The sequence below is a fragment of the Corythoichthys intestinalis genome, chromosome 14, assembly GCF_030265065.1.
Source record: "Corythoichthys intestinalis isolate RoL2023-P3 chromosome 14, ASM3026506v1, whole genome shotgun sequence".
In the NCBI taxonomy this organism is placed as follows: Eukaryota; Metazoa; Chordata; class Actinopteri; order Syngnathiformes; family Syngnathidae; genus Corythoichthys; species Corythoichthys intestinalis.
Window position 1 is genome coordinate 20,356,534 of NC_080408.1, and position 13,355 is coordinate 20,369,888.

The 13,355-nt window shown below is 39.3% G+C and overlaps 1 protein-coding gene across 1 annotated transcript; it reads left to right on the top strand.

Moving 5' to 3' along the window:
* Positions 1-3,720: 3,720 nt before the first annotated feature.
* Positions 3,721-11,580, top strand: LOC130929882 (ras-related protein Rab-18-B). The gene is made up of 7 exons (XM_057857500.1): positions 3,721-4,128; positions 4,463-4,518; positions 4,612-4,673; positions 4,979-5,051; positions 5,524-5,642; positions 6,642-6,708; positions 10,467-11,580. The coding sequence occupies exons 1-7, from the start codon at positions 4,061-4,063 to the stop codon at positions 10,637-10,639; spliced, it is 618 nt and encodes a 205-aa protein (XP_057713483.1). The 5' UTR covers positions 3,721-4,060; the 3' UTR covers positions 10,640-11,580.
* Positions 11,581-13,355: the final 1,775 nt, after the last annotated feature.

The window sequence follows — 13,355 nt, forward strand, 5'->3', positions numbered from 1 at the left end:
CAGACGGATTGAACAGGTCTATAGACTAGAAAGAGAAAGGCGCCACCCAAGTAGTTCTTGTTCATGTTTCTTATTCTTGTGGAATCCAACTTTGAAGTTCTCCTCCTTCGTGATTCATGAATCAATCGTCTTGAAACTTGGTAGCTATGTAGCATGAATCAGTATCTATCGATCCTTAGAGCCCAATATTTGAATTGTTTGTATCGGGTCTGATTAATTAAATGTGAACTTACTGGTGCCTGTGTTGCCTGTAGGTTACAAGTTAGCAAGTTGGTTTGGGTATCAGCGTTTGACTCATCTAATGCCGTTCTTCAGTTTCTTCCTTTTGCAATGATTTTGACTGATTTTTCAAGTGACACACAATATTGTGTTGTGTGGCAGCACACACACACGCACACACACACACAGAATTTACAAAAAGAAGGATTAGATCAACATGTTTCATCATAAAAAGAAAACGTTTGTCAACTTTCTACACTTTTTTTTAAGTGCTGAAAACGTACACAGGCTGAGAACAATTGAGTGTTGAATTTCTTGAGTTATAGCAAGGAACTCTTTTAGGTCGCTTTCCTGCCAGGATTTTTTGGACGGGCCTAAAAAGATGGTCAATTAAGGTCACTCCTTTTTGGCCCGCCTCTACCACCATATAAGGCTCAGCGCACGGTCAGTGGCTGCTATCCGCCCCATCACAAGTGCTTTCTCATTTAATTTGCCATCAAGCTGTGTCGCAAAGTTACAGCCAACAACCTCCCAAAATATGTAATCTCTTGTACATACAGTATATGTGTTTTTTGTTATTTAGGCAGTGGCATCTCTTACAGTATTAGATACATTATAGTCAGCTCCAGTTCTACCAATTGTTTGTGGGCAACCGGGAGGTTTATGCTAATATTTGGCTACAATACTGCCAAGGGCCTGTTAAATTTAAAGCAAATTGGAGCTGTTCGTACACATTTACTGACCACAACTGCTGCACTCACAGTTACAGCGTCTGAGACCTGATGGCTCGGCCTTATTTTTCCTAATTTTGAAACCCAATTAAATGTAGATAGCTTGTGCAATCACTGTGAATTTTCATCTAGTGTGCACCTAAATCCTTGGGTTGTCATGCTGGCACAATAGTAAATATTCTTACAGAATATGTATGTCTCTTGCTCAGGGCATGCAGTTGGCACACGAATGTAAATATGCACCACAATCTTGGTTCAGCTGCAAATGTGTATCAGCAGGCAGTCCTCCAAATCTCAACTTGTACTGTCCGTTTGTTGTCTCGTTTTGATTGTCTGAATTTGTCTTGAATGGCATTATGATTAGCTAAATCACCACATTTTTTTTTCAATGAGGTGGCCTTTTGATGAATGTATTACATGAAAGGTTTGCCTTTTGAGAACTCAAATTTTAAAAATGCACACATCGAACATGATATGTGTCCAGATGTGACATAGAATGCCACCTAGTGGTCAGTAAAAGCAACTGTGTATCTAAACCAGGAGTGGCTAACCTACGGTATTCCACAAAGGGCTGCAGTGGGTGCAGGATTTTGTTCCAACCCATCATGAGGCCAACCTTTCACCAATCTGGTGTCTTACAAGTGCAATCAGTTGATTTCAGTCAGGTGCTTCTTGTTTCCGCTGAAACCTCATTGGTTTACCGGTTGGTTATTGGTTTGTCCGTGCTGAATCAGTTGGAACAAAGACCATGACCTACTGCGGCCCTCAAGGACTGGTTTACCCACCCCTGATCTACACCCTTTAGCAGATTAATCGAAACGTGATTTATTTCTTTTTATTTTTATTTTTTAGACCTCCCCGAGGTCTGTAATTCTCGCTCACATTGTTCTAGTTGTTCTTCTTGTCGATGACAGTAATTTATAATTGCTACTCCTCCGGTATGCCTAGAGGGCTGAGAATGAAATAATCAGAATGGAATTTAGTAGGTATATACTAGGGATGTATGCGTATCAATCCTCAGAGCCAGTTTTTTGTTTTTGATTTATTTTTATTTTTTTGTCTCAGGGCTGATGTCAGAGTGTGTCAGTGATTTATTTTGGAGCAATATGCTCCAGATCATGAAGAATTGTGCGTACACCTTCTGAGTGGCGTCCGTGATGTGACTATTCATAGTTGGTAGTTCATGACCTACATGAAGTCAACTAACACACAATACATTGAGCCTGACTTTGCCTACTAAAGGAAAGTTAAACGTCTTCAATAAATCTTGCAAGCACTAGAATAAATGTTTATCAAATATTCATTTATTTAATATGTAAATGAGCTGTATCATATTGTTCAAAGAGTCGCAGGTTGTAGACCCCTGCTCTGGTGCATTGTTAACCAAGGTGTCATGTAACCAATAAGTCCAACACTACAGCTTAGCAAAGGAATGCTTTTGTTTGTCTGTCTGTTTTGACAGACAACTAAAAGTTATGACCACAACCTTTTATTGTGTATTAGTAGCCTTTTTGTTGGTGTGATAAGAAAATGTAGTAAATATATCCAGTAAGGTTTTATTTGTGCATTTTTCACTTTAGTGTGACACGTTTGTCTTGTGCTCTTCTACCCATGCTTAGCTGCATATAACTGGTATCCAACGCAAAGAATTGTAATTACGGATAGATGTCAAAAATGGTGTCGTGAACACGTTCAACATCTATGTGCAAGCTACTTTTGATTGACTCATTTGATGTTATTGATGTGGATAAAATAAAGGGGAAAATCCCCCAAATAAAGTTTTTTTAATTGTATTTTCTCTTTTTGTTCACATGAAACTCAAAATACAGAAAAAAGTGGTCATTCCCTGAAGTATTGCTTTGAGTGGAATAACTGAAATGCTAAAAAAACGCCTGTGTGGTTTTGGTCCTGACGGAACAGCAGACCAGCTTTGCACCCACAGCAGGGTCTTGGAGGGAGCATGGGCCTTTTCCAGTCCTTCTCTATGTGTATTTCCAACTAGTCAAATTAAGAGAAATGACAATAACCAATCAACCCTTTGCTTGTTGTTGGTGACCTTTCGCTCCCACTTGACTCTTTTATCGCTTTCTTAAAGAAGCATGTGATTGCTTGAACTTTTTTTTTTTTTTTTAGATTAAACCTCTTAAGTCGCACTTAAACGTCATATTAACAGATACAGGAGCGAGACATTCATTTATCAATAGCGCCTGACAGTAACACAGGTGATGTGCAACTCCTCCCACACCAATTTTACTGTGAATGAGAGCGCAAGAGGAGCAAAACGAGCAACAAGGTTCAGGTTGCCAGGTCATGATCTGACTCACGGTAACAAATTCTGACCAGAAGTAATCTTGGAAGTATATTTTTTATACATAGCCTATTGAAATGTTCTTGATATGATAGAAAACCTTCGGGAAATATACCACGAGTAACTGAGTATTTCTTCCCCCAAAGCAATTTGGCGCCCCCTCCTCTAGTTGGCGCCTTAGACAACCGCCTAGCTTGTCTATGCTGAGGACCGGCACGGAAACAGTTTTTTCATGGCTGAAATGTAAATGGTTCCGCATTACGTCCTAAGTATATGTGACAAATTGTGAATAAGGACAAAAAAGTTGTCGCCAAAAGTCAAATTTTGCTGTGACGGGCTACATTTTTTTTTTGTATTATAATTTTTTTAATATATATATTATTTTTGTTATTATAATCAAAGTGATTTACGCCCATATTAATTGTTATATTTTGCTTTGCACTGAATAGTGTTCTGAAGTTATAGCCATAATGTAGCACAGAATGGCTACTTTATAATAATAATAATAATAATACTTTCCGGTTCAGTTTTACTAACGTGTGCCATCATTTTAGAAAATCAATGAATATAATACATGATGTTCGGGTTTATATTTGTGGTATTTTCACATCTACAGTAATTCTCGAGATCTGTACTTGAGATTGACGATTATCTGTGACGTCAGTCGTTCACGTTGGGCGGAAGTTACGTACTTCGCAGGCTGTCAAAAGTGGACGAACACACAGGAATAACTAAATAAGAAAAGAGTGTACGTTGTGTTTGTAAAAGCGTGACATTTGGCTAACTATTGTTCTATCGGAATATGGATGACGACGTACTGACAACTCTGAAACTGTTGATCATAGGCGAAAGTGGAGTGGGCAAGTCCAGGTTTGTTTTGCTATTGGCTTTGCGTGTTAGCTTAGCTTGTTAGGACTGTTGACAGTATTTTGGTAGCAGTTTTCACCAGCAGCCGTTTCTACAGTCACGGGCCCGTACTATTATATTCTTCTATTTCACTTATTAATGACAATTGTGTCCTTGAGGTGTAATGATACCCAACATTTTTTTTGCAACTTCAATATGGTTGATCTGTTTATTTTGACTGCTGGTTTTAGGCATTAGTAATTGTTTTCCATGGCCAACATGGTAGAATGTTTCCTGGTATGTAAGACAATAAAAGATTTTGCCCATTGTCTTATAATACCATTTTTGTTATGAATAGCCTTCTCCTGAGATTCACAGAAGATACATTTGATCCAGAGCAGTCGGCGACAATAGGTAAGGTTTACACACCCAAGTTTTCCATCTTTATTAACACTTTGTAACCATTTAAAGCCCTCCTGTTCCCATATATCTTTCACACCCATTAAGGTGTGGATTTCAAAGTGAAGACACTAGCCATTGACGGAAATAGAGCAAAACTGGCCATATGGGTAAGTGGGACCAATTGTCATATTTTTAGTTGCTAAAAACTGTATGTGGAAAAACATGATGCAGTGCTACATCTGTCCACTGGGTTGCGACATCGTACAGTACAGGACACAAATGAAGACTCATCACTTGGAAATGGAGATATTCTTGCTACTGGGATATTTTTTGTAAATACCCAACTGTATACTTTATAATGCCACTACTTCCCCAATATATTTAGCAGTGAGAGTCTGACTGCATGTTGCTTCAATGTTACCAATAATAATATTTGGATAACGTTACCTTTTTGTTACCTTGCACTCTTAAGGACACGGCTGGACAGGAAAGGTTTCGTACGCTGACACCCAGTTACTATCGTGGTGCCCAGGGAGTCATACTTGGTAAGTTTTTGGGTTTTTCCTTGTAGCACTATTTGTCCTTGTTTTTTTATTTTTCAATTTTATCCATCTTTATTGTCTTCGGGAGTGCTGGAGCCTATTACTGGAGTCAGATAATACATATACCAGTAGATAAGCAACCACTCACAAGCACACCTATGGGGAATTTAGACCGTTCAATCAGCCTACCATGCATGTTTTTGGGATGTGGGGGATAACCGGAGTACCAAGAGAAAATACATGCAGGCGCGGGGGGAACAAGCAAACTCAACACAAGAAGGACGGAGCCCGAGGTTGAATGGTTGAACTCAGAACTGTGAAGTGGACGTGTTAACCACTCAACCACCGAAATCATTTTAGAGTCCCAAATTCCCAACAATACTTTATTTATGAATTGTAATATTGGAAAGCACAGATTTAATGTCATGCGTTTGCATCAAACTCTGTTTCTGCTCATTTTTTTCTTTTTTGACAGTATATGACGTTACAAAGCGTGACACCTTCACAAAGCTGGAAAACTGGCTCAACGAACTAGAAACCTACACGACTCGCAATGACATTGTAAAAATGCTTGTTGGCAACAAGATTGACAGGGTGAGTACAAACAGAATTTACTTCCACTGTTGGCTTGCATGCTACTGCCTTACCAAGGCTCTTGCGTATAACTAGGGGTGCACGATATCCCTTTTTTTAAACCGATACCGATATCTATAACTTCCTGCTCCTCAAGGCCAATACCGATACGAGAACCGATAATATACGTATATTTAATTTTTCAATGTATATTCACCTGAGTTTTTGAACACCCGTAGGTCAAAAATACTAGTGGTTGATTCAGCATAGATTTGCCTTTGACCGGACCAGAATTTTCATGATGACACGAACATTATTATAATGAACAAAACAGAGACAAGAACAGTTTTGACTTCAAATTAAGTGTCCATATTATTTTTTTCAAATGAATATAATTTGAGTCAATCACAGTCAATTCATCAGTCAATATCATTGACGATGTGTTCCCCTGAACAATGAGCACTGATCTAAAACAAACATAAACCCAACAGGTATTATGCTTTATCAGCAGATAAAAAAAATGGTGCAACAGGAGAGTAGACTTTTGTCGTCTTGGTCCATGAAACAACTTTCTTTTAACTTGGCAATTATAGAACAGCAAGCCTACCAATAACCAAAAGGTCTCTCAAGAACTTGTAAACATTACACTGTAAAATGCAAACATTTGCTAATTGCCATAGTAAGGTTTATAACTCAGTGAAGGAAAAATACGGCCTCTAGAACAGTAACAAAACTTTGCATTCTGGCAAAACAGGAGTAGAAACAAATGCACACATCCCAATCCGCCACCGTGCCAAAAATGTTATTAATAGGCCCGATAACATATTTTTATCGGATTTATTGGGATGACGTCATAATTCCTATTATCGGACCGATAATTATCGTGCACCTCTACGTATAACCATAGTCGAGTACTATTCTACCTGAAAGTATCTTGGTGCTACAAACTTGGTGCAACACTCGTTCAAGAAAGGCGGAATATGGTGGGAATTATGTGGATTTCTTCTGTTGGGTTTGCAGGATGACCATGAAGTGGACAGAAATGAAGGCCTCAAATTTGCGAGGAAACACTCTATGCTTTTTATCGGTAAGTGCCTGTGTTGCAGTTCAATTGAACCCAAGGCACACAAAGCCATGCGACCGAACATGAATGAAGTTGGTGATTCGGGGGAGCATATGTAATAGCCAATAGAACCTCACATTCGACTTCTCTTGTGCAAAAAATAGTTCTAGTTTTAAGATTGCTACAATTCAGTTTGTACTGTTTACTTATACATGGATGCAGGCACAACCTGTTCCACTACCAAACTGGTAACGTGAATGTGCTAGTAATGTATTTTCTCCATAAGAAATTATTGAATTCCAGTAAATGCGTCCTTTCCCACGACACCCTCGTGTTACCCCTAAATATGAATTCATTGTATTGTTTTTAGGGCTAAAAATCTAGTAAAGAAAAGTCTAAAAAGATTATTTGTACGCAAGCATTTATAGCAACGTGATGAAAGTGCGAGCCATACATACACCGAAACATTAAAGGAAACAATAGCGTAACATGGGCAAAACAAATCTTTTGGCGTAAGTAAACTGGGGGACATGGTTAATGTTCACTTGTAAGCAGAAATGATTCAGATGCACTTCGATACAAAATTCTAGGCAAGGCAAATTTATTTGTATAGCACAATTCACCACAAGGCAATTCAAAGTGCTTTACATCACATGAAGATCCATGAACAAGATGAAATGATTCGTAAAAGTCAAATTAAATCAAAAGAAATTTAAAGAGAATTGAAACAGGAAATTAAAATTATACATAAAAATCACATATAAATTAAAAAAAAATAATAATAATAATTGATATCGGAAATAGAAAATAAAGCAGAAAATTAATAAAAAGCAAATAGCTTGAAATTTGAAATATATAGACAGTTATGAATATTCTGTGGAAAACAATAGTGTTTTTAACTCTGAGTTAAAGGAGCTAAAAGTTTGAGCACACTTCAGACCTTCAGGTAACTTGTTCTAGAGGTGAGGAGCAAAGTAACTTAATGCTGCCCCACCCTGCTTGGTTCTGAGAACATACAACAGACCGGTTCCAAATGACCTTAGGGTCCTAGATCTTCATGGGGATCCAACAAATCAAGCATGTATTTTGGTCCGAGGCCATTAAGTGTTTTGTAGACTACCAGTAGTAGCATTTTATAGTCTATCCTTTGACTCACTGTAAGCCAGTGTAACAATTTCATAACCGGTGTAATATGGTCCTTTTTCCTGGACATGTGTAAGGACTCTGGCAGCAGCATTCTACACTCACCGGCCACTTTATTAGGTACACCATGCTAGTAACAGGTCGGACCCCCTTTTGCCTTCAGAACAGCCTCAATTCTTCGTGGCATAGATTCCACAAGGTGCTGGAAGCATTCTTCAGAGAGTTTGGTCCATATTGACATGATGGCATCACACAGTTGGTGCAGATTTGTCGGCTGCACATCCATGATGCGAATCTCCCGTTCCACCACATCCCAAAGATGCTCTATTGGATTGAGATCTGGTGACTGTGGAGGCCATTTGAGTACAGTGAACTCATTGTCATGTTCAAGAAACCAGTCTGAGATGATTCCAGCTTTATGACATGGCGCATTATGCTACTGAAAGTAGCCATCAGAAGTTGGGTACATTGTGGTCAGAAAGGGATGGACATGGTCAGCAACAATACCCAGGTAGGCTGTGGTGTTCCAACGATGCTCAATTGGTACCAAGGGGCCCAAAGAGTGCCAAGAAAATATTCCCCACACCATTACACCACCACCACCAGCCTGAACCGTTGATACAAGGCAGGATGGATCCATGGTTTCATGTTGTTGACGCCAAATTCTGACCCTACCATCCGAATGTCGCAGCAGAAATCAAGACTCATCAGACCAGGCAACGTTTTTCCAATCTTCTTTTGTCCAATTTCAATGAGCTTGTGCAAATTGTAGCCTCAGTTTACTGTTCTTAGCTGAAAGGAGTGGCACCCGGTGTGGTCTTCTGCTGCTGTAGCCCATCTGCCTCAAAGTTTGACGTACTGTGCGTTCAGGGATGCTCTTTTGCCTACCTCGGTTGTCACTGTTGCCTTTCTGTTAGCTCGAACCAGTCTGGCCATTCTCCTCTGACCTCTGGCATCAACTAGGCATTTCCGCCCACAGAACTGACGCTCACTGGATATTTTTTCTTTTTCGGACCATTCTCTGTAAACCCTAGAGATGGTTGTGCGTGAAAATCCCAGTAGATCAGCAGTTTCTGAAATACTCAGAGCAGCCCTTCTGGCACCAACAACCATGCCACGTTCAAAGTCACTCAAATCACCTTTCTTCCCCATACTGATGCTCGGTTTGAACTGCAGGAGATTGTCTTAAACCATGTCTACATGCCTAAATGCACTGAGTTGCCGCCATGTGATTGGCTGATTAGAAATGAAGTGTTAACGAGCAGTTGGACAGGTGTACCTAATAAAGTGGCCGGTGAGTGTATATTAGCTGCAGCTTCCTGACTGTTTTATTATGACCTGTACATATACCGTTGCAATAGTCCAATCTACTGAAAATGAATGCATGAATAAGTTTTTCCATGTCTTGTTTAGTCTATCACCGTAGACAACTGGGATGAGCGGCGGGGGGGCAGATGTGGGATTCTGTTAATGTGAGATGCTCGTAGTCAACCTTGCGGGACAACGAGACACATGGGAAGTCAAATCAAAAGTGAGAGCTTGCATGCCACCTTGCGGGATGCAGTGGCATTCGGACCGTGAAGCAACGGAGGCTTTTCTGGATTTTGCTTGTATTGGTATAATTTTTTTCGCACAATGAGACTCATTTTTTTGCCTTGTCGCAATGCTCACACCATGAAAAACTTATAATAAGGTGAGGTTCTCGTATCATGGGGCTCCACTGTATTGTGATTTACAACGGTATACCTGTGACTATTCTAATTAATTGCATTCCCAGGGTATGGATCGCAACTGGACTTTTTAAGTCCAGTTGTGATCAATTCCATGCCCCCAGGATACTTGTATTGCACCAGTTAAAGTCAGTGAGGGAGGGAAAATCTCATCTACTTCGTCCCCCTTCCTTGGACATCACACAAATTTTAATTTATTTTTTAATCAAAGGGAAGTTGTTCAAATATACTGTACCTGGAGCCTGTTTAAAGCCATCTGTGTGGGTAGGAGTCCCCACAATTTTTTTTTGTTTTTTTTGTGAATTTCTTTGCCCATTTGTTTTTGTTTGGCCTGTCGTGCGGTGTGCAGTGGGCCCTGCTAACCTCTCTGTCGAAATTGTGGAATTTGGAAAAGATTTAACACATCACTCAACAAGTCATGCTTCTGATTTGTACTTCTGGCTTGATTTATGCTGCTTTGGTCTTATGCTTGGAAACAGCCTGTCCAGATCATTTGCATTATGATTAGCATCTAGATGGGCTTTATTCCCCCCTCCTTCCCTTTTAAATACATTTTTTGCACGCGTTCCTGAATTCCTGATTCTGATTTCCAATCTTGCACTTGAAGCTAACTCGAAATTAGGTTAACTCTGCTTTGCATTTTCCATTTTAGTTCAGCAACGTTAACGAGTGTCTTCGGGTCCAGCCAGGCACAAATATGTTGTCGATTTGATCCACTGCATGTCTCTTCCTTCCTAAATTGAGTTATCATGTCTGTTTTACTTTAACCTTTAAAAGTTCCTGAGATGTCATTATCATTAAAACCTGCCATTTTAAAGGAATAGTTTCCCCATTTTCTGATAATAAAGGCTTATATAGATCTTTTTTGTTTTGTCTAGTTTCTTGGTAACTTTTTTTCTTTTTGTTCAGAGGCAAGTGCAAAGACCAAAGACGGCGTACAGTGTGCCTTTGAGGAGCTTGTAGAGAAGATCCTCCAAACTCCAGGCCTTTGGGAAAGTGAAAGCCAAGGCCAGGCGCTGCGGTTGGGGAATCAGGAGCAAGGTGCCGGCAGGGCATGTGGAGGATACTGCTCCATACCTTGAAAGTGGACAAACCACACCAAAAAAGCTTGATAGCAATGACTACAGTCCAGAATGAGGAGGGAGATAAATCATGTGAATTGTTAAACTAGAGTGGTGGACTCTTGGCACATGGCACTTCATCCTGTTTAAATGAATAGTAGCCTTTCAGCCCCCAAAGTAAAAAGTTTAATGTAAGTTAGTGTGGAACATGCATGATCTCACAATACAACAGTGAAGCTGATAATCTGAAGCATTGTTTAGGTGGCATTGCCCTTCCGACCATTGTCTGTATGTTGTTACACTTAATGTGGGGCGGATTAACTTTACTTTCAATTCTGGCCAGCTTCTACTAGATCACTGTGCATACAAACATGGATTACAAATCAACTCAATTCACGCTTATTTAATGGCCTTATCCATGAAATTGTGGGTTTTTGAATTGATTGATTTCTGCCCCCTCCTCATATAGATCATCTTGGTCTGAAAAATGTTTGTGGAGATGCCACTTCCCCAAATCGTTATTCGTCCAATATGGACCTCACAATACAAGAAATGTATTGAAGCAATGTCATTTAATGGCTTTATTAAAAATGCTAAGCTTGCTGGTTCCTCATTCACCATTTTACCCACTTGTTCATTTACCATTTCATTTGATTTTACTGTTAGTGTGTGATGTGGTCCTTATTTAGTCTTCAATGTGATGGTTTCAGACATGATGCAAAATCATTCCAGATTTTTCCTTTTTTGGTCGCAATTTGTCATCTTGTTTCTTGTAAACATTTCCCATCATTTATCACTTTTGGGGCATGTTGCTGTTTCAACCGTATTTTGCGAGCGTGTCACATTGAATCCTGCCTTAACAATGGATGACATTCACTGTGGTTGCAGTATTGTCACAAATGTACTGTTTCAAACAGAAATAAATGAGTCTCGGGGTGCAGTCGTGCTACGCTGTTATTTTTTTGTCATGTCCTTTCCATCTACTCTTTAGGCCCATCTAACGAAGAGCAGCTGGCAGAGCGAGCGGCTTTCCACAGTCAAGTCAGTTGATGAATTGATAGGTACGTCTGCAATTATTGTAAGCACAAAAAAAGTAGGTCATGAATGGAAAGATCCTGCTAATTATGTTTCTTTTAAGGAACTGCTGCCATTTATGTGTTATTACAAACTTGTTTGGTGTCAGGATGTGCTCAAATAGAACAGGATGCTCAACTTTTGAGCCCATTGAGCATTTGAGGCCATAGCTTTAAAATGCTTAATTTAAATATAACATGGCATTATTTAACTATTTGAATGGTTTTTCAATGTTATTTTACTTAGTTCATTGCCTAACATTTGTCTCCTTGTGCATATGGTCCCTAACCTGCCCCTCTTTATTAGTAGTGCCAAGCCAAGGTCAAGATATCAAAGTTGTCTTCTTTCTTGTGTTACACGCGTGGAGGAGGATTTAGTGAGGCAGACGGTTCACTCTCCTGTATGGTCAGTTGTTGGCCTGATAAAATGTTTTTGTTTTGTTTTTTTTCCACCTAAAAGTACAGCGAAAAACGGTGACAAATATTAAAATCCGGGTGATGAAATAAATATTAGAACATGCGATTAACATCTCCACGGCAATTCAGGGGCAGTGTCCCTTCACACAGTTGTTACTATGAGAGATGTCCCCGATCCGATGACATGATCGGAAATCAGGCCGATCGGGCCATTTTTCAAAGGATAGGAATCGGGTGAAAAAGATCAGGTTTTTAATTTTAAAAAAAATGTATATATGATTTTTATTTTTTAAGGGCTAAAAAGTAACAAAATAATCCAGAAATGGAATGGCATTGCCAAAAGAAACAATAATACATAGATTTTTATTCTCTACAACACTCCCGGAAACGGAGTGTTGCGGCAATCTTGCAGAGGAGGAAGTAGCACAGTACTGTCACATGTTTGGAAGTTTTGTTCTAATTTAAAAAATACATTTTATCGGGTTGGGTGTCTGTAATGGCAGTTTCTCAAAATCAGGTGACTCTGACTCCGGTGCAAAAATATGCCATCAGGACATCCCTAGTTACTATGTTAATATGCAACTTAATGGTTTGAACCATTTTCTTATTAAAATGATTTGCAAATTCTGGGAATTATCAAAGAAGTTAACTTGAAACATTTAAAGAATGTCAGAATAAACGAGCGTAAAAAGGAGTTTAGCATATTGCAGGTTGGCACTTAATAGGGAATTTAAATATCGCTGCGGAAAATGTATTTAAGCATAATCCTGAAACTGACTGCTTTGATGCCAGCACATTGGTAACTTTACTTGTGAGTGCTCTGATTTAATCATTGAACATGTTACTGTTTCGTCCAATAGAAAGATCTATTCTAAATTCCCCCAAAATATTTGGTTGAGTGGCATCAACTTTTAAGTTTACAGTGATTCCTCGTTTTTTGTGGTTAATAGGGACCAGAACCGGCCGCGATAAGTGAAAAACCGCAAAGTAGCTTGTAGTACCTAGTGGGCCTGTGCCTGACCCCAAATGACAGCCATTTGATATCAACCACTACTACTTCCATGAAATAAGAGTTCAGTTTTAAAGGTTATGTTTCTTTTCAATCACAACTAGGGGTGTGACAAAATATCGAAATGGTGATATATCGTGATACTTTGTATCCCAAAAGGTTACCGATATGTGCCTGCCAAGAATCGAGATATCGTTTTAAAGAGTTGTCAACTTCTAAAAAAATAAAATAAAAAGGA